At 36.9% G+C, this 22,500-nt stretch overlaps 1 protein-coding gene across 50 annotated transcripts in view; it reads right to left on the reverse strand.

Moving 5' to 3' along the window:
* The window catches only part of Sap47 (Synapse-associated protein 47kD), a 343,435-nt gene that overhangs the window by 232,807 nt on the left and 88,128 nt on the right, over window positions 1-22,500 (reverse strand). For 3 of the 50 annotated variants that reach the window (XM_067117739.1, XM_067117734.1, XM_067117714.1), the window contains exon 1: window positions 17,080-17,398. The exons of the other annotated variants lie outside the window; for them this stretch is intronic. In XM_067117739.1, the coding sequence (XP_066973840.1) occupies window positions 17,080-17,258 (179 nt within the window). In that variant the 5' untranslated portion in view covers window positions 17,259-17,398. Of the gene's footprint in view, window positions 1-17,079; window positions 17,399-22,500 lie in introns of those variants that run through there. 50 annotated transcript variants of the gene reach the window in all.

Below are 22,500 nucleotides of genomic sequence, written 5' to 3' on the forward strand. Positions count from 1 at the left end.
CAACGCGAAAGTAGGCGGTTCCCCGGCATCCCACCTCTGGGTTGTTCAGAAAGTCAACATCACACCTGCCGGAAGTGAGAGGAGCCGATTGCTCACCTTAACAGCGGCGTCTAATAAAAGCGCTAACATCAAAGAGGTGCCGCCGCTGCTTTGCAGTAGCTGAAGGGAAACTATTAATGGGGGGGATGCTGGATGTTCACAGGACGAGCGGCTTTGTAAATAGACTACTAAGGCAAAACAGAGTGAGGGAGACTGCCATACATTAGGGATGACAGCACAGCCGCTCTCTAAAGGCCTGTCCACAATAGCGGGCATGCCCGTCAGGCACTTCCAGCTGTTTATATTTTCTTTCGCTTCTGAAGCACTGTTACCAGACAATCGCATCATTCTGGCTCATACTCGGTCTGTCAATATTGTGGAATGGGTTATGGGAACAGTGTTTGCCCGTCGGGCAGTGCCCGCTGGTGTGGACAGTAAGGAAACTGGAAAATGGTTTCGCCTCTTTTATGTAGATGGTGTGGAATCTTAGTGAGTGCGTCAATGTGCTTTTAGCTCGTTCTACGTAAACGATTAATAATAATAATAATAAAAAAAAAATAATAATAATAATAATAATAATAATAATAATAATAATAATAATAATAATAATAATAATAATAATAATAATAATAATATCATCCTCTGGCACTGTATGCAAAAGATGATGCAAAATAGATATGGACTTGGAAGAGAATAAACTTCAAAATGTAGGTGGATGTAAAAATATTATCGGAACACAAAACGACAAGAGCTTAAATAACCGCCGTACAGAAGGAATATATAAATTAAGTTGCAACCCCTGATACTGGATGTCAAAAATCAACATGGAGTGGACCTCAAAATTAAAGACGAATCTTCAATGAAATACTAAAAACAAGATGGCAACAATTAACATGAGGAAAAAGGTGTATGGAAAACTTCAACTAGAAATGATGGAGGATAGAAAATCTTGACTAGCAATGGAGTACACGGTAGAAGGAAGATCAGAGAGTAAACCCAGATCACAGTAAGACAACCATCAATCTGCCGAGCCTACATGCTCTGGACATAAAAGAACCAAACGATCTGATTGAAAGCTCGAAAGAACTGACATGAATGGGTCTGGTGCAAGCGGCATTGGGTTACAATAGCTCTCCACAGCCAACAGACTGGGCAAATGAAATGACTGTAAAGAAGAGTCGCCTAATAATGTAATGAAATACGTTGCGAGAATGAACGAAAAATTATACATGTAAATATAGAAGTATCGTGGACTCCGAAGACAAAAGAATAAAGAAAGAACAAAAGTAAAACAAAGAGACCCCTTGACCTCTCTGGGAAAGAGTTGGTACGTATCTTGACAATCAAGATCCCAGAGGTCTAGAAACAAAAACAAAAAAAACAAAAAAAAATGGGGACACAACAAAAGGAAACAAACGTGTGACCTCGCAGGGAAAATGTTGGCTATTATCACGAAAAGAAGGCTCGGACGACGAGAGGAAAACGAAAAATAAACAAATGATAAAAACGGACCCTACTCGCTGGAGAGCCATTAATTAAAAGGCGACGGGGAAAGACCATCCCACCGCACTTAATATTATTAATAATATTCGCCAAGAAAACCTTTCTTCTTTTTAATCGCGGGCTCAGAGTATGAGGCCATCGCGCTCTCATTATGAATTTTAATGAAATCATAACAGCAAACTGTCACCGAGGAAACTGCGGCACCATGTGGATGATAATAATATACGACAAAAATATACATTTTATCAGTCATTTTATGTGTTCTTTTATCATTCGTTATGTTTTCAAGCTATTCATCACTGTGGTTTTGGAATGCGCAACAAAAATATAAAAAGCATACATAACATCTTCCTTTTATCTATCGTCGACTGTTTATTAGTCCATACATCGTTGTAGTTTTATTAATCGTCATTCTTTCTTATCCCTTTTCTTTATTCGCAACAACTGCTTTCACTCGGTTCCATGACAGAATTTTCCTTACCAATTCGAATTTCTAACTCTTAATCCGCTAGGTCTCAAAGCCTCATTGTGTTACAACGTTAACAGACGCCTCCGCGCCATTACTTCGCTTTTCAAATACTCTTTTACAGCCTGTAACTCATCCTTGAATCTTCGAGCTATCCAATACGGCTCTGAACTCCACCAAGTATCACTTTGCTTCAACTTTCCGACCAAATCATCACTCACGTTCATAACTCAAGGCAGACATGTTTTCGACCTAGCCCTCAAGTTTCACTTCCAACTACGCACGAAGATGGTTTCAACCAAATCGATCAAATCATTTCTATATTCATCTATCTTTCTATCCATTTTTAGCACTGGTTCTCACCTTTACTCTTACCAATTCAACCGAACCACTACAATAATCATTACCAATTCATTTAACCTCTACTCCAATTAACCTTTCAACCTATCCATCACAATGGTTCCAACCTCCTGATTCCACCCATCTTCTATGTCTTCTCAGCACAATTGGTTCTGACCCCTCTCTTTTAGTTTAAAATTCAAACTATCCTACATGCCATTTACGCAGTTGTTATTAACTTACTTTCCAAGGAATTTATCACGCTGGATCAAGCTGTCTACATCGATTACCGCTTTAAACTCTCGATAACGATGGCTCCAATACTCCCCTATAATTTTACATTTTAAGTTATCGAAATCCCAAGTTTTCTGCCATACTCTCTCTCTCTCTCTCTCTCTCTCTCTCTCTCTCTGATAGAATTTCATTTCTCGCTATAATGTGGTTCGGATTCCACAATAAGCTGTAGGTCCCGTTGCTAAGTAACCAATTGGTTCTTAGCCACGTAAAATAAGTCTAATCCTTCGGGCCAGCCCTAGGAGAGCTGTTAATCAGCTCAGTGGTCTGGTAAAACTAAGCTATACTTACTTTTTCTCTCTCTCTCTCTCTCTCTCTCTCTCTCTCTCTCTCTCTCTCTCTCTCTCTCTCTCTCTCTCAATTCCCCGAGGTTTGCAGACTTTCCAAAATTATGTTCTTAGCATACCCAGAAATAAAAAAAAATAAATTAATCACCCTTGTTCATGGCAAAAATGGTGCAATTTAATACTTTTCGATAACTGATGAACAAACTGATAAGAAAAAAATTATACTCAGGGACGAAAGTGAAGTGAATGAACCCACGTTCAATTTCCTACGACAAATACAATCAAAGATAGTTGGGTGGCCTCATTTCAAATCCAATCAAGTTTCTTGCCTCATTAAGAGAGAGAAAGACTTCTCAATTGGGGAGAGAGAGAGAGAGAGAGAGAGAGAGAGAGAGAGAGAGAGAGAGAGAGAGAGAGAGGATTTCACAAACTCTTTACGTTAATCCACAAGATTTTGGAGGATCAAGATTAGGAGAGACCCCCACTCCCACCCCCCCCCACCTCTCTCCTCTCTCCTCTCTCTCTCTCTCTCTCTCTCCACACACACACACTATTTATGATATATATATATATATATATATATATATATATATATATATATATATATATATATATATATATATATATATATATATATATATATATATATATATATATATATATATATATATATATATATATATATATATATATATATATATATATATATATATATACACTTATATACAAGTGATATAAAATGCAATAAGCACACACGCAAACATACACAACCCCAAAAAATGAAAAACTTCAAGAACTCGAAATTCATCTTGAAACACAAAACTGGGCCCATACGATAACCAGTCGCCGAAATCCCTAGCACAGAGCTCCACAGACTACCAAATGCGACGCCTCTCTCTCTATCCCATGTTCGTATACACTCTACAAAGGTTTACATCGCCAGTCAATCTTCTTTACACGCCTCAACACTGATGGAAAAGCTGTAAGAGTGAGCCGCGACCTACTGACTGATAGGTATGGAAAAAATAAATAATGAAAAAGTTTATTGTTAAAGAACCTTCCCTTACACAAACTTTAAATTTTTTGTATTAAGAATTAAATGTGCGTGTATTATAAGCATGTACAATCCAACCATAAACGATACGAAAATCGGAGGAATTCGAATCTGTGGCAACGCGCAGGAAGAAAGAGAACATAAAAATAGGGACATACAAAAGAATAAAGAGAGTTGAAGGGACAAGGGGAAGGGAAGGGGAGGAGAAGATCTTCAATTTCCCCTCGGGGAAGGGTCGGGGGCCGAGGCAATTATCTGGGAAAGGCAAACTTAAAAGATACGTCCCAAGTTCGAAAAAATTCCAAAACAAATTTGAAGTCCCGCGAGAGAAAACAGAAGGCAAAAAGGAATAAATACAACGGAATGAATCGACGAAAAAGAAAAAAAAACGAATACAAATACAGTATTGAACTCGATTTCACTGGAGCATATGAAAATGTGTATCAAACTTAAGAGAATCAGGTCGGCCACGGTATTCCACTGTAATTCATATTCTTTTCTGACAGGTCCAATTTATTCTCGGAGGAAATCTAGGAAGCGTTGCGCAAGTGTTATTTCTCTGAGACACGTAAATCCTGAAGAATCTCTTCTTTACCTGTCAATATTAACTGAATTCATTTCTATGTGTACTACTCTTGCTACGGTGAATGGTCCGAAAATAAACTGATGCTATTGAAAAAGAGGGTCATTTTTTTTAATATAATTCGTTTATTGAGGATCATGTCACTTGCAACATCTTCAGAAGCATAAGATTTTACGACAAGTCGGTGTTTAAATATGCGACACGAAATCCCCCGATACAAATTTGAATGAAACTGGAGATCCTTTTCTGTTTCGCCAAACAGCGGCTCTGATTGACTGCTTGATTGATTGATTGATTGATTGACTGATTGATTATAGCTACTAAAACTGACGTCACAACACCTAGGTTATTGACGCCTTAATATATTAAAAAAAAAAGAAAACTAAAAAAATAAATAAATAACTTTAAAAGTAGTTTCATACGACAAACGTCTAAAAAATGTCACGAGGCATTTCGAAGTATTTCTCCCTAGACAAAACCACTGGCTGTATGGCTTACAGTCTGCATAGCCTACAGTAGAAAAGAACTAGCAGTAGCCGGGGAGACAATTACAATAAAGCGAAATTCTGACTAAAAATTGCCAACTGTCGGACACAAAGCCAGAGTGATTTGAAAAACCTGTTACCTAAAGACAAGAATAAAAAAAAAAGCTAGAAAAATCTGAAAGCTGATTTCCAGAGCAACGTTTCCTATGGTTATATCAACAATCGTTGTGTACTAAACAAAATGAACCGGCCCGTGACCTATAAATTATGAAAAAAAAATATGAAATGAAAAATCGTTCGCTTGATTAAAGCGAGCACGGAGCCCGCTTACAAGCTATTAATAATTACTAGACACACCCACGCGATGAAGAACAGCTATTTCATCTCCAGTAATATTAAAACCCAAAATTCACTCCTAATGCCTAATGATATTTCCAGTCATGTGAAGTCACTTGAAAGTGATAAAACGTCAAACGGCCTTAGTAAACAATGAAACATAAAAAAAAAATAATTAACATATAAGTTTATCATAAACGGACTAAATTTATATCGGAAGGTCCTTCAAAGGCATTTCAGGATGGGGCCCCTTTGAAGCGAAAAAGAAAAAAAAAAAAAGGAGGGACGCCTTGTTGAGCTAATTCCACACAGGATTCTATAAGGGAGGTGTAGCTGAAGGGTCCTTTTCATCTATAAAGGAACCCCTCTAGCACTCGGCAGGAAGGGCGAGAGAGGGTCGGAAATAGTCTAAAATACGTTTATCCAAAGACCATAACGTTATTGCGTCCCAGCGCAAATAATTTCAATCAGAGTAATAGCTTTAATAGGGTAAGCATATATCCCGTTTTATTTCGACCGTCAGGGACTTTAATGCGTTTATTTGCAGGCCAGTGCCTTTGTTATTGCTTCTAGGGTTATGACACATTACACTACAGCTTGTACAGATTGATTTTAATGGCTGACAATAAATCCCTTTATTTCGACAGCTAACGAAAGGGCCAAATAGACCAATAAAACAATACGGTTCTAAAAGCTGGACACTGACGAAGGACTACAACAAAACCGGATTGTATTTGGAGGCGCTTAATATTTAAAATGAAAGGACCTGGATCTGATATAGAGGAAATGTTCCGGAGAAGGAGCCATACTTAAACATTTGGAGACATAAACTACCTTTGATCTTAAATTTCATAAAGTACCAAAGCCACCGATAAGCAGGAGGGCATTCGTTCACTTCAGCGAAATCAGATTTATAGAATTAAAGGCTAGGATACTCTTTTCCATCCGGAAACTAAAAGGTAAAAAAAAAAAAAAGAACGGTAAGCTAAAAACTAAGAAGCGTTTTGTAAGCTAGAAAAAAAAAAGTTTCACGAACTAAATGTTCGACATTTACATTCAACTCTGCCTGCGGCCGATACAGAAGTACTCAAATCTCCCTTATGACAGTACTGAAAGTTATGAGATCACAAAAAAAAAGAAGTTTCTACCTTCATGCCGGTTGCAGGCCAGGATTAAAGAGGAAGGCTGAGAGTAGGGTCAACGCCCTTGTATGAAAAACCAGACGTCACCGAAAACTGAAAGATCTGGCTGACTTTATCAAACGGCAACAACCATACTGAGGAACGAAGAGGTGCGAGAGCCAAGAGAGAAAGTAAGTGAAGAAACAAGTATAATATATATTACACTTATCCTACTTGATACAGAATGGCTTTGATGAGATTTCAGCAGTATAGAAAAACATGTTCGAATGTACTCTATACATTATTTCAGCACAAGAATACTGTTAGTGATGTTAAAGAAAGCACTACATTCATTATTGTTATTATTATTATTATTATTATTATTATTATTATTATTATTATTATTATTATTATTACGCCGAAGCAATCTTAAGGCAAACGCAAAAATGTCTCATGAAATTATTCCACAAAAATTTATATACGACGAAAATTGTTAAAGATCAGAGAGATTTCTTAGTTCCCACCAACTCCGGGACAAATATTTTTATATGTATCAACCCTTGACAACAAAAGTGAAAGTATCCGAGCGAAGGTATAGCCACGTGAGTTTCCATTCCCTGAATGCCCAATGCAGAATGCTTGCCAGCCGTCGGTCCACTTCCTCTATCGAGGTCAAACTGAAAAGAAAAAGAAAAACCTCCGAACTGGACAAAAATATCCAAGTGTTGAAACATTCCAAATAAAAAAATGTATGTATATATATATATATATATATATATATATATATATATATATATATATATATATATATATATATATATATATATATATATATATATATATATATATATATATGATTTTAAATTGTGAAAAGCCTTATTGGATTTTTTCCCCATATTATTGCACGAGTAGATCTTGCGTTCGTTTATGCGTTTCAACATAACATTTGAAAGCCATTTTCATATATATATATATATCCGTCCGGTTGGAAAACGTCAAAAAAAAAGGAAGCTATCATACTGGAAAACGGCTTCCTAATGTTGAAACGCTTAAACGAACGCAAGATCCACTCGTGCAAGAATATGGGGAAAAAAATCCAGTAAGGCTTTTCACAATTTAAAATCCACTTCATCTTCAAATGGAGAGAAATTTCCTTCACTGAAGAGGATACTTCTGATTGAAAATATTTTCCGTAAGAAAGGAAATACCAGAAATTTCAAGTTCACCATCAGTCTGTTTGTGTCCCTCAGATCAGTACAACCCTCATCGCATCTTGTTGTGACCTTAATGAACACCAATAAGCGAGGATGTCAACAGCCCGTCAGAACGCACGCATTGAATTAGGGCGAGCTTCCAGAAAATGTATATTTGGAGGTTATTTTCACATTGATAAGCACGTAAAAAATGATTTTACAGCTACCTTTAGGTTAATCAGCCCCAAAATCTTCCAAGTACACTTATAAAAAAAATCTTGGGCGCTATTTTCCTATCAACAAAATATTCTTGGGGGTTCATTTCGGATTAACACAAATATCTTGCTAAATTACTCTTACAGTGACAAAAAACTTTAGACTACTTTTAGACTGATTGACACAGGGCTATTTGACGTTACTTTCAGGTCAATCAAACAGTATATATCAAGATGGAAATTACTTGTGGTTTATTAACATATAACTCCTGGAATTATCAACACATAACTCCTGGAAGTCTCATCCCTGGTAGAGTTAATATCAGGTTGGCCACAACAGCAATCTTGGCAGCTAACGTAAACTAAAACATTAAAAGCCACAACAAAAATACTGTCAGGGAAAAAAAATAAGCAGGAAGAGGGTTCCAAAATACAATGAACAGCCCAATCAGAGGATTAGTGATTTCTTCAACATGGTAAAGGCTGCTAATTTTCACAATAGTCTTAACAGCTCAGGATTTACAGTTCTTTGGAGATTACTAGAGAACAATCACACACACATACAATATATATATATATATACATATATATACAGTATATATATATATATATATATATATATATATATATATATATATATATATATATACTGTATATATATGTATATATATATATATATATATATATATATATATATATATATATATATATATATATATATATATATATATATATATTACAATGTTAAAGGGCACTAACCATTCAACGCCCAAATTACCTAAAACCTAATTTTATTCTATTGTTTGCCGTGGTCTCAAGTGACGACGGTAAAAAGGCACGAAAATGCACGAACAAATCCAACGCAGCTTTCCAAGAAGCCTAAGGTCTTCTCACGAAATCCCTGTTGGCATTATCGTGAGTTTGTCGTGAGGGACAAGTGGTTTCCTGGAATAGCAGAAGCTGCTTTTTATACGGTCCAAGCGAATCATATTTTTTTTTCTCAGATACCATCAACACTAAGTATGAAATTTACTAACTTGAAATGAGAGGTACTGAATTTGGAAATACATTAAACAGAATCCATAAATGCATCCTTCTTAGGTGGACAATAAATTAAACTGAGGTTGGGAAATTTATTCACCTAAGATGGAGATATTTACCTGAATCGAGAAATATATTGAGAAATGTATTAACCTAAGGTGGGAACTATATTACTCTGGATGAAATACATTTGCCGTAGATTCTTAATACATTTATCTGATTAGATAAACTTGCATTCATCTAATCATGAATGTATTTACCTGACAAGGGAAATGCTTTCACCTGAGCTTAGAAATACACTCAACTCGCCTTGGAGAAACATTCAACCACGCCTGAGCTTAAAAATCCATTCATCTAATTTTCTGACACGAGAAAGACATTCATACGCAATCACTCATCCTGGAAACGCTTGCATCTCGGGTGGAAAATAAATTCAACTGAAATGGAGAAATACGTTCAACCGATACTGGACATACCAATCTGACATGAGAAATACACTATTCATACAGTCAGAAATATGGACGGTGGCGACACTGGTAAAAGCATGGGGATGACAGATAAAAAAACTGAAAAACGAAACAGCCGCCAAAGACCAAAGAAAACTAAAATAGAAGTCAAAATAAAGATTAAAGGTGAGGGTGAAGTTGAAAAAAAGGGCAAAAGGTTAAAAATAGAATAAACAAAACTGGCACGAAAGGTGTGAAACAGCAAAAGGACTGCTACACGTTAGAAGATGGAATCACAGCTTTGAATATGGAAAAGATTAACTTGGTAAAAGCTCTAGAAGGATGCGCCAAAATAAAGCGTTTCCCGAGCATAAAACACAACATAAATATAACACCAAAAATACACAATGGCATTACTAAAGAAATGTGGGGGGGGGGAATAGTTATACGTTCAGATTATACAATAAATATTTTAACACTTAGAATGGTGGGGCCGCTTTAATCACATGTACAATAACTGATAAAACATAAATGTAGCTTTAAAACTAATACAAGAATGCTAAATCTAGAGCAATTATTAAAACAGATAGCACACATACTTAGCTATCAATTGTTAACTTTTAAAACTTCCACATTAAAACTTAGAAATCGAAAACATGTTGTATTCTCAAACCGAAAGGTAAAATTAAACCTAAAATTACTTTTTTTTTAACGTATCCTACATATTTGAACCCAGTGTTCCAATATGCAACGTGAAATTTACAGACAGGGGATCTCTCTCTCTCTCTCTCTCTCTCTCTCTCTCTCTCTCTCTCTCTCTCTCTCTCTCTCTCTGTGTGTGTCACAAATCCACGTAATCCAAAAGGCATTACTCGGTGAAGGGGCAGATTAACAAAGGGTAATCCATCACCAGGGCCAACTTTGTGTGAGAACGCGGCCCCAGTCGCCCATAGTTCCAAGTCAATGATTAGAAGTCAATGCACGTCGCCGAGGCTGAAGGGGGCTGCGATGTGATCGCGAGGAATTACTAAGCGCAGTGATGGTAATATAATGTATAAGGTCCTACAAAAGGACGGAGGAATTATATGGGATTCTACAAGTTCTGAAGAAGATTTCATCAGCTCCGGCAACGGCGGGTGACAAACTACGCGGTGCTGCTTTCGCTTGCTATCTGCGCGTCACCTCCAGCGTGCTACTACTAAACGCCGTATGGTAAAGTGCTAGTACTAAACACAGTATGGTAAAGTGCTAGTACTAAACACAGTATGGTAAAGTGCTAGTACTAAACACCATATGGTAAAGTGTTAGTACTAAACACCATATGGTAAAATGCTAGTACTAAACACCGTACGGTAAAGTGCTAGTGCTAAACACCGTATGGTAAAGTGCTAGTACTAAACACCATATGGTAAAATGCTAGTACTAAACACCGTATGGTAAAGTGCTAGTGCTAAGTTAAGTATACCTTAGTTTTACCAAACCACTGAGCTGATTAACAGCTCTCCTAGGGCGGCCCGAAGGATTAGACTTATTTAACGTGGCTAAGAACCAATTGGTTACTTAGCAACGGGACCAAACACCGTATGGTAAAGTGCTAGTACTAAGCACCGTATGGTAAATGTAAAGTAGACGGCCGCACACAGACATCGTTTATTAATGTAATTTGTCAACCACACAATACAGAAATGGGTGTATATAATACTTTGATCCCCGAGGGGATAGCACTAAACACAGCGTCCCAAGGAGCTTCCACCATGTTTAGTACTAGCCCCTCGGACCAGGTGACGCGTAGATAACAGGCCAAAGTAGCACCGACTACCTTACACCTCAAAAGCCATGAAAAACGCTACATTAGTCATGCAAAGGCAGGTTAAGACTACATTAGTACTAAAAAATAAGTGAAATGCTACATTAGGTCCTCTAAACGTTGGACAAAGACTGCCTTCGGTCCTACATCAGTTTAGACAAAGATTTATGAAAACCTACTTTAGGATGGTGAGAAATTCCATCTGAAATTCCATTTGAAAGATGAAACCAAGAAGCTTCTCAGTTCCCTTCAGACGGGTGTTCAGAAACTGATAAACTAAGCAAGAGGTTATATTTGGAACGATGAGAAACTATATGAAGTCCTCTGGCCAGTGGTAAAAAAGTACAGTGTCCTTCTATGGAAGAGCGAGAAGCTACCCACGATCCTGAGATGGGTAACTGGAATTCGCTAATGTTCTATGATGGATGCTTAGTACTAAATAAGGTTCTCCGTTGGGTGATGAGAACTAGTAAGGACATCCTAAGGTGACGACGAATAAACACGGATAAAAATCCTAATAAAAAGAGAATACATGAGAAAAATAAAGCAGAGAGTACAGCAGAAAAACAAAGCGGAAAATACAGCAGGGGTGTGCCAAGGGAAGAAAATGAGGTATAATAAGACTTTGGAACAATAGAACAACAACACCCCCTATTCTCTCTCTCTCTCTCTCTCTCTCTCTCTCTCTCTCTCTCTCTCTCTCTCTCTCTCTCTCTCTCTCTCTCTCTCTCTGGGTCTTCCAGGGAAGCAAATAAGGCTTCCAGTTAATGTGCCACTTCAGACCCTCTCCCTGAAAGTGTACACAGCGGAGAAATAAAAGAAAATGAGCAACCACACACACACACACCGGAAGGGTGTACAATTGAAAGAAATGAAACACTGCATGAGAAATGGAAGAAATGCAAAATTAAACAGTGGACATGACGTTCAGATGAATGAAAGTGAACACAAAGAAGGCCCCTTTAACAGATACGCTGATACATTAATAATCCCAGAGAAGGAAATTGATTATCGTGGTTTCTCTACTAAACAATAACAATCTACATGTTTCATATATATATATATATATATATATATATATATATATATATATATATATATATATATATATATATATATATATATATATATATATATATATATATAGTATATATATATATATATATATATATATATATATATATATATATATATATATACACATTAATAATCTACATGTTTCATATACATATATAAATATATATATATATATATATATATATATATATATATATATAAAATATACAATATATAAATTATATATGTATCTACACACACACACATATATATAGTGTGTATAGCCTACATATACCTTTGCAAGTTACACCCTGACGAAAGTTACAATAATTTAAAGGATTCCTTCAAAACTGTATGCCAAGATACGTGAGAGAAAATCATCATGACCGTAACCTAAAACGTCAGTCCAACACAGCGTAAAATATGCCCCTGACATAGTGGAAATGGAGAAAAGAAATCACGCGAAACAGAAAATATACAAGTGTCCTTCGATGATTAGACTTCCACTGAAACAGAATGGGAGAAACTGAGCGGTGTCACAATGCAATCTATAACCACCAGACGAAGGGAGAGACAAATATACAAATATACAAAGTGAAGGCAAAATGAGTTCTTGACGCTTATTTACTCCCTTAAATATTTGCTTGAGGTTTCCCATTAAGAGGGCGAAGAGAAAACGCAAGCAAGCAATCACGTTCTCAATCGCGCAATTCAGCTTTCGAACATGCGCAGAAAATCGGCAATCCGGAGGAAAGAGTGTGATTAAATAAATCTTCATCAATGCCAAAAACAAAGGACATTCATAAAATGGCGAATAATAGCATTTATCCTTATTCAAATCCAACTCTCAATCTACTTGGGACATAAATCCTCTCATATCACATGCAACAATATTTCCCTTGACAAATCTCGTAAACAATTACTTTGTGCCGAGACAAAACATTATACTTTGACATTTAATCATAGACGGCGATGCTCTTTTACACTTAAATGTCAATGAACATTTTATCTGTAAAAATGGGTATCAAACCTCGTTCTAAAACTGAATTAAATCCGACCTTACACTTGATGTTATATTTCCTTGTGAGACAAGAATCTACACAAATGCGACAAAAATACAAAAAGTCGATTGAAAAAGGAAAACCCTGCGATCTCCAAAATCCAAAAGAAGTACCCCTTCCGCAACTCTTCTCCCGAGTCTTTAGAGAAAACTTTAAGCCAAATCCAAAATTGGAAAAGCTGAAATTCAAAGCCTCTCGGGTACCCGAAAGATTCATACTCAAAGCCGAATGCACCTCTCACTCTCAAAATAACCACAGCTTTGTACAACTCCTTGAATTCCGAGTAAATAAGCACTTGTTATTTGAATATATGAGATGTATTTTCAAATTAATAAAATGTGAACCTATTCAATACAAATATGTACTGAGGAAGCTCGAAAGTATTCACAAACCCCAAATAGAAAACTGTAACTAGCAAAGTTTAATATCCCAATATAAAATCCGACGAGAAAAAGCAATAAGTTCTTGTGGAAGTCTATTTATAGACCTACATAAGGAAAAAAGAAAATGGGAAAAAACGGAAAACTAGAAAATGGGAAAAATAAACGGACAAATAGAAAATGGGAAAAATAAGACCAATTTTTATTTTATTAATTTGAATTTAATAATGGCAACATTAACTGAAACGCCTAGCGGTTTCCTTCAAAAGGTTTTAACAAATCAGAATTGGCTTAGCTTTAAATTTCCACAGCCAAGCAGAAAAAATAACAGTGAATCCTTAAATGCATGAAGAAACGAATCAACATAGCGGTTAAGACTCATACAATCAGCACTGCGACTGTAAGGGGCATACACCACGGCACCCAACATGAAACTACGCTTTTCAAAGAGGTTCAGAAAATTCCGAAGCTCAAAGTAAAACATAATCACAGTAAAAGCTCTCTTGATACGTAAGAAAGTGAAAATTTCCTTAGCTCATCAACATGTGTGTCTGATGCACGAACAGGTGACGGGAACAGGTGTGACGGGTTCCAGTTACCAAGAGCGTCAAGCGAACAGGTGTCACTGACTCACAGAAAACAAAGGAGTATTTTCAACTGCGCATTAACCTTTTTGGGTTAACGGGAAACATTATTCGGTAAGTCAAACTTTAAAAGCCAGTTCATTTACTATTGCCTGCTGATCAGTCCCTAAAAAAAAAAAAAAAAAAAAAAAAACTTTATGGGTGACTATGATCTCTCCTAAAACGGTAACTCATTTAGATAATGAACACTGGAAACAAGTCTAAATTCGAAATTAATGATTCACTATTACAATTCCCATTAAAGGATTTCATTCTAATTGGGTAAATAATTGGCGAAACTGTTTCTGTTTGAGCACAGGAAAACGGGCGAATTTGGAACAGAGTTAATAAAACCACTTTTAGATATATATATATATATATATATATATATATATATATATATATATATATATATATATATATATATATTATACAGTACATTAGGATAACCACAATGCCCTCTTCACACTTTTTGGATACGCTTGTCACTACAAAACCTAAGTTCCAAATGGAAGAATAAGAGGCAAATCTGACGTCCGCAGCAGGATTCGAACCCGCATCCGAAAAGTGTGAAGAGATGAAGAAGCTAAGAGGGCATTATGGTTATTATAATTACGTGTATGTATGTATGTATAGTACATACACACACACACACACACACACATATATATATATATATATATATATATATATATATATATATATATATATATATATATATATATATATATATATATATATATATATATATATATAAAAAAATATAAATTTATATATATAAACATATATGAGAGAGAGAGAGAGAGAGAGAGAGAGAGAGAGAGAGAGAGAGAGAGAGAGAGAGAGAGAGAGAGAGAGCCCAACCGGAATTGTTAGTTAAAGAGCGAGGAGGAACAAATAACTGTATAGGTAACGCTCCCCAACTCCACCAACCCCCAACCCCACGGCCCCAAGTCTCTCGGCAGCTAGATCATATCTTGGAGGGAATCTTAACTTTAAAGATGCTCATTTCTCCTGAAAAGGAACCCGGAGAATGTTCAAGATAGCCCACAGCATCTTAATGAGGCAGCTCTCGGCCAGCCTGTATTATTATTATTATTATTATTATTATTATTATTATTATTATTATTATTATTATTACGCTGCAGTATAGTTGGGACGCCTTCAGTAGCAGTTTTTCGTAATTATCTCCACAGTTATAACGATGACATGGACAACCTTATCTAGACAATGAAGACAGGATATATTAGGCCTTTACTCATTCCTCCACAGTTACTGCATATCCGCACAACGGAATGTTCCTCTGTCTTGTGATAAAATTCAGTGTTATCGCAAGAATTCATATTTTAAATTTTCATATTCGTTACAGAAAACGATTCTCCTTTTACCGCAACACTGTATGTGTGTGTGTGTGTGTGTGTGAATGTATGAGAGTGCTAGTGGGCAAAATGGAGTGTTGAAGGAAGTGTCCATCTCACTCTCATTCTGTCAGTATTTGTCTGCTCATCTAACTCCCTCTATCTACCTGTCTGTGCCTGCTTGTCTGTTTATCTCTCTTGTGTATGTGTTTTGTACTAGTCGTCTGAAGATGTCTGAATGGGCGAAACTGGTCAGGAACAAACCTTGCATTTTGTCGGTCCCTTGTGGTTCTGTATATAGTGAAACTCATCAATTTACACTCTTTCGGCAGTAAGCTGTTTCCTCAAACAAGGTGTGGCTCTAGGGAGAAAAACAACATGGCAACCACCGTCACATGCATTACTTAACTCCTTCAATCTTCATTTTCGCCACATTTCTCTCCCTATAAACTCTTATTACGGCACATATACCATGCAGACAACCCATCTCAACTTCCTTTTTTTTTTTCTTCTTCCATTCACATTCATTGCCCACACTCGGCTTCCATAGAGGATGGATGGTTCAAAATTCCCATCATTAATCTTCACCTTGGGGTCCCTAGACACTCCAATCCTCTTCCCAACCTTTTGCACGCACCTTGCTCCCTTTCTTACTTCATCTGATTTATGACTCATCTATGGCCCCAAACTATCATCATCCATTATATTTACTTCTACCATCAATAGCATAATTTACTGTACACACACACACACACACACACACACACACACACATATATATATATATATATATATATATATATATATATATATATATATATATATATATATATATATATATATATATTAATACACAGTATATATACATACATATATATAGAGTATATATATACATATAATACATACATATACATATATATATATATATATATATATATATATATTGTCACTGTTAAATATTACATTCTAATGCAGAGGTTAGCATATGATACTTTACTACTAGGCTATTAACTCTGGCCCGATACTCCGGGGCTTTCATCGAAAATCCTAAAAATGAAAAAAAACCAGGAAACAATCTGCGGGGGCACAATGCCTTATTTGTCCATCCCTCTGATATTCCATCGTTCATAACCCTCACCGCCATTCACAAGAGGGGAGACAGTAACCCAATGCCCCACCTGCATGAGTCGATGAGGATATTACCTTTAACACTCTGAGAGAGAGAGAGAGAGAGAGAGAGAGAGAGAGAGAGAGAGAGAGAGAGAGAGAGATTGTATGAGTCAAGTTGTACTTAAATGTCGGATAATACAGGTATATCTTACTACGATTATACACTCTCTCTCTCTCTCTCTCTCTCTCTCTCTCTCTCTCTCTCTCTCTCTCTCTCTCTCCCTGACTAGCCAGTCGCCCACTTCAACGAAATAGTGATTCCAATCTTCCGCCAGCTGATGGAAGGACGGGGGTACAATATTCTGCCCTTCTTCGAGACCCTGGCTCGGGTCTTGATTACCCAACGGGGCATCGGGTGAGTTGGAAGTCAAGGATCTCTGCAATTCGACTAAGGTGCCCATCTTTCCTTCGACTCTTTTCTGTTCTTGCCTCGTTCAAAGTCTGTTTAAAACGCGAATAGTGACAGCTCTTCCTTTGTGCTGAATATGGGCGGGGTTGTGTTTACTTCCTCTGATCGAGGTAAATAATCTGGCGTTCTCTTGTGTTTTCAGGAAAGAGTTCTTTATTCAGACACACTTAGGGTGTTATTTGGAAGGTAAATAACCTACGGAAAAATTATTTTCTTTTAAAAATACTGTTATGGATTTCTAGGAAGAGACAGAGAAAAAGAGAGGAGAGGCTTTCCAAGAAAAACAATGCTTTCTTCTAAGAGAACAAAAAATGTATATATATGATTTCTTCTAAGAGAAGAAAAAATGTATATATATCTAGCTTCAAAGGGAGTAACCTCGACAGCAACGTATGCCTCCCCTATTTCGGAAGGGATACTGTTGGTCCTATTCCTCTTCCTTAAAGCTGGACTGCTCTCAGAGAGAGAATACGATCTGTTTTTTTAATGTTACACGCTCGCTCTCTTCAAATCTAGCTCTCAAAACACAATGAGCCAAGCCTTCCCTTCCTAATCGTTACAATGAATAGGCAAAGCTGTATTCTAGGCAAATGAACGCGGATATATTCTTTAAATTCTCTTCTTAGGCTCCTCCTTCTTCCCGTTATCCCTAAGTGGGTCTTGGCTACTTAACCTTTTCAAGCCTTTTTTTCGGGGAGGGGGAGGGGGAGGGGTGGGTTTAGCGTGTGGTGGTGTCGTTTGACAAGGGCATTAGCGAAGCCAAGAAACCTCCGAGAAATAGCTTTCCGGCAGATGAATGGGAATGTGCGTTCTTCAGGAATAATCTCCCCCCAAAAGAAATTTCCAACCAAAAGACCTCTCAGGCACTGGGGTGCCGTGAATTGGAGCGAAACAGCTAAGGGATGTGCAACGAGAGAGAAACACAATATATTTTTCTCCTTTTTACGGTTACCCTCACTGAGGGGCCCTGGATTCCAGAAGGGATATGTCAGCGGCAGGTGGAAGTTTGGGTCTATAATCTTACGCTGCAATTTCTGCGGGGAGATTATTCTTCGGCGACTTTCTCCTGAGATTGTCGACTATTTTATCACTAGCCCGACTCAAGAACAAAATAAAACGCAAGCGCTTTGTTTACTCGCTATACAAAAATTTGGTCTTAACTGATTGATGTCTTTAGTCCTTTCCGAAGCAAAGCGAGTGTCTAGATTATTCGTGGACAATTTCCTAATAGGGATAAATATGTAACTGGAAGATCCTCGCTTTACGAGAAAACTTCCAGACCTATTTCTACTTTTCTGGGGCTTCTAAGAGAACGGGGGTTGAGGGGGAGGGGGCTCTTTCCGCTCTTCTTTTGGCACAAAAGAAGGAGAACCGCCGCGAAGTTTAAATCCCCAGACGAGTTATAGGGGCACTCTTGAGAAGGGGAGGCAGCGAAGGGCAACCAATACCAGCACTGGAATAATGAAAACGAAATTCGCTGGAAAGAAACGAGTTCACGGTGCGAGGTCTTGGCACTACCGACGTGAAATCTGATGTGCTGGCTCTAACACCGCCCAGCCGTTAGGAAGAACTGGCGCTTTCACAGGTGTTGTTGCTCACAGGTGTTTGCCACACGGGTTGCCAAACGTGGGAGGGAGGGCTCCAAAACAGCTGTTATGCGAGTGGTGGGGTTTCAGAAACTGCGACTTACTTTTTGACCCCCGGAACTGTAGTTCTTAACAAAGGAATGTGGATAAGCTTATAAAAAGTCAATGGGGGCGTTTACTGCCATAAATTACGACTAACCAATGCAAAACCAAAATATTTGTATCATAGAAAAATGGAAAAGCAACTTATAACACTTTTTCAGAAAACCTTAAAAACACATCAACGCAAAAGTCAATTCTACCCTTCTGGCAATGTCTAATACCGACATAAAAATCATTTTTCTGGGTGGCAAACTGTCACCAAATGGTACCCATCTGGCGAATGTCCTCAACCGCAACAATAACACACGAGGGTGACTCAACCAACCACGTGTCAGTGAATACGTTTGCGCAGCAACAAAGCCACATTACCACAGGAGTCGTAATCACATATCATTAACAAAACAATATCAGTAACATTGCCGACAGTAACAACGATGTAGATGACCATATGACGAAGTCTCCTACACTGGCTTCTAGAAGAAATGAAGTTACTGTATTCGTAAAACTGTGAGAGATATGAAGACAATGTTATCCCGATGATTAAGTTTCTTTACTCGACCTAAAACCAGGTAACTAGAGAAAAATAGTAAAATTTTCAATTGAGACAGGCATAGGTAGACAACCAATTCACAATATAATGTATAGCGCTTTTCTGTATCGGCAAAACTTCAGAAAGGAATGATCTACCACAATCATTTTCAATTTAATAAATCTAAGAGTGAGAAAATTACGTCTGTAATAACCTGATAACAACCCTTTTGAAGACTGAACCCTACGGTATACCAGTATAAGATTCTTTTCAGACCTTAATTTGAAAACTTGACCCTTACAAAAAAAAGTTCAACCCTACTGGAAAGGCACAGACAGAAACCAAATAAGGAACCTCACAACACACAAATTAAAACAAAAATAAATCAAACTCGCTTCCTGGAGAAAAAAAATGGCTCAAGGACTTCGCATTAGAGGACCGGAGTTCGTTAAGATTCTCTGAAGCAGCGGATCTCTCTCTCTCTCTCTCTCTCTCTCTCTCTCTCTCTCTCTCTCTCTCTCTCCTTCCTATTCACCCCCTTGACAGATAGACCCTCAAGGCTCGTTCAAAAGGTTTCTCGGTGGGCGCAGGAAAAGATAACATCGACACACAATGAACAAGAGGTTCTAAAATAGAGTACATGATGAAATCGAGACAACACTTGTTTAGAGCACGAAACGAAGGTCATTGTCTCCCTGTTAAGTACGTATCGTATATTCACGTATTACATATTTCAAACAATTTCCTTCAGAACAGAAACATTACCCCTTTTAGTGAACGAAAGAAAGGCTGTCTGTCTATTGCGTCTTGGCTTGATTCATGCACGAATGGTCTGATGACCTGGCACTGGAAATCTACTGCGTCTTACCTTCATCTACAGAACATTTCACGATATCTTCGAGTTACGTAAAAGACAGGCTGTACCACAGTTCCTTACTGTCTACAAAGATATATATTTTTGAAAATATATGTATTTACAACATTCTTTTGGCATCACAAGCTATTATTGGCGCAAGACTCAGATCTTTTGTTCTTCTATTCTTGGCACATTGTCCCAAATGTGGATGTCAGCAATTTTTTTTTCTTTTACAAAATTCCTCGACGATAAGATTTTCCTTATTTCAAACTTGTTGATTATAATTTAGGCTATCGAAAAAGATTTCGTGATTGACCAGGTTCCGTAAACCTAATTTTAATACGTCTTTTGCAGAAAAAGTAATTACATACAAATGATATATATATATATATATATATATATATATATATATATATATATATATATATATATATATATATATATATATACACTGTATATATATATATTATATGTACATAATCTTTTTCTGCCAAAGACATTAAAATTAGGTTTACAAACCTGGTCAGTCACGAAATCTTTTTCGATAGCCTAAATTATAATCAACAAGTTTGAAATAAGGAAAATCTTATCGTCGAGGAATTTTGTAAAAAAAAAAAAAAAAAACTGCTGACATCCACATTTGGGACAATATGCCAAGAATAGAAGAACAAAAGATCTGAGTCTTGCGCCAATAATAGCTTGTGATGCTAAAAAAATCTCGTATACATATATACATATATACATATATATATATATATATATATATATATATATATATATATATATATACGTATACATATATACGTATATACATATATATATATATATATATATATATATATATATATATATATATATATATATATATATATATATATATATGCAAGCATACATATAAAGGAATTTAGACAGAATCTTTAAAAGGGTGGTTTCCTACGCTTGTCACTGCATTACAGACAAGATTTTCTATTCGTATTCAGGGTCAAAACATACCTTGAAAGTTTTTATATCACTTTTAATACTAGCCATAAGCCACAATGCAAAAGGTCAAGCAAAACCAGTACAGGATGACAAGGAGTGTAGACACTGCGTTCAATTTCTGAGACCTACCTTTTCTGATCAACTAAAGTATATTTACCTAAGTCTAAACAATACCAGTCAATAACACATATCACCAACACACATTAAAGTCACAGCCAAATGATAACTAGAATATCTATCACTAAAAAAGAAAGAGATGTTAATGTTTTTACATCAAGGTCTCGTGTGGAGATTGCAGTCATTCATGGCCTTGTTTGGAAACAAACATGGTTCATACATCCTTGACCAATCTAATCCCATGCGCAGCCAGGTAAACAAAACGCAATCGAGGCCAGGTATGGTAACCACAACGGTCTTGCTGAAGGTCGGACAGAACAAAGAGGAGACCCACCCCCTCCGTAACAAGGACACTTTTCCATATGAAGCCAGAATCGCTTCTCTTAATTCTGGGCGTTTCCTCAACCATCAAACAATCTTCTTTTTAAAAGGGGGAGGGGGTAAAGTCATCACTTCCAAATTTCTTTTAAAAAAATCTCTCTAATCACATTACCGGTTTCACACCATTAATAGATAGATATTAAGGGCTACAGTCTAACGTTTCATTCACTCCGATTTATGGTAAAACTGATAAATTTCCTGAATATATCCTGTAAGATGTTAACAACTGCAAAGACGCCGTTCTCAAAAATTCGTCAGAAAACATGATTATGCACAAGTGTCAAACCATGGTTAACATCATGCAGCATGCGAAGCGAACGATACTAACAAATGACGTGTGGAATCAAGGCTCCCAATATAGAACGTAAATGCCAAGATTGCCAACATATGCAGTGTGAAGCCGAGGGACCTGTCACGTGTGAAACCAAGAGGACGAAAATCTCGCGATGAGAGATGACAAAGGTAATGAGCATATGACATGTGAAGCAAAGGTTATTCACGCATGAAGTAAGATACTCAGGGCACCCATGTACGACGTGAGACGAAGGGTACTGTCATAAGACGTGTGAAGCCAAGGGTACTAACATATGCCTTGTGAAACGAAGGGTACCAACATATGACGGAAGATGCCAAGATGACCAGCACATGGTGTAAGATTGTTAAATTACAAAGCGAGATGTCA

Source organism: Macrobrachium rosenbergii, chromosome 15 (assembly GCF_040412425.1).
Source record: "Macrobrachium rosenbergii isolate ZJJX-2024 chromosome 15, ASM4041242v1, whole genome shotgun sequence".
NCBI classification, from domain to species: domain Eukaryota; kingdom Metazoa; phylum Arthropoda; class Malacostraca; order Decapoda; family Palaemonidae; genus Macrobrachium; species Macrobrachium rosenbergii.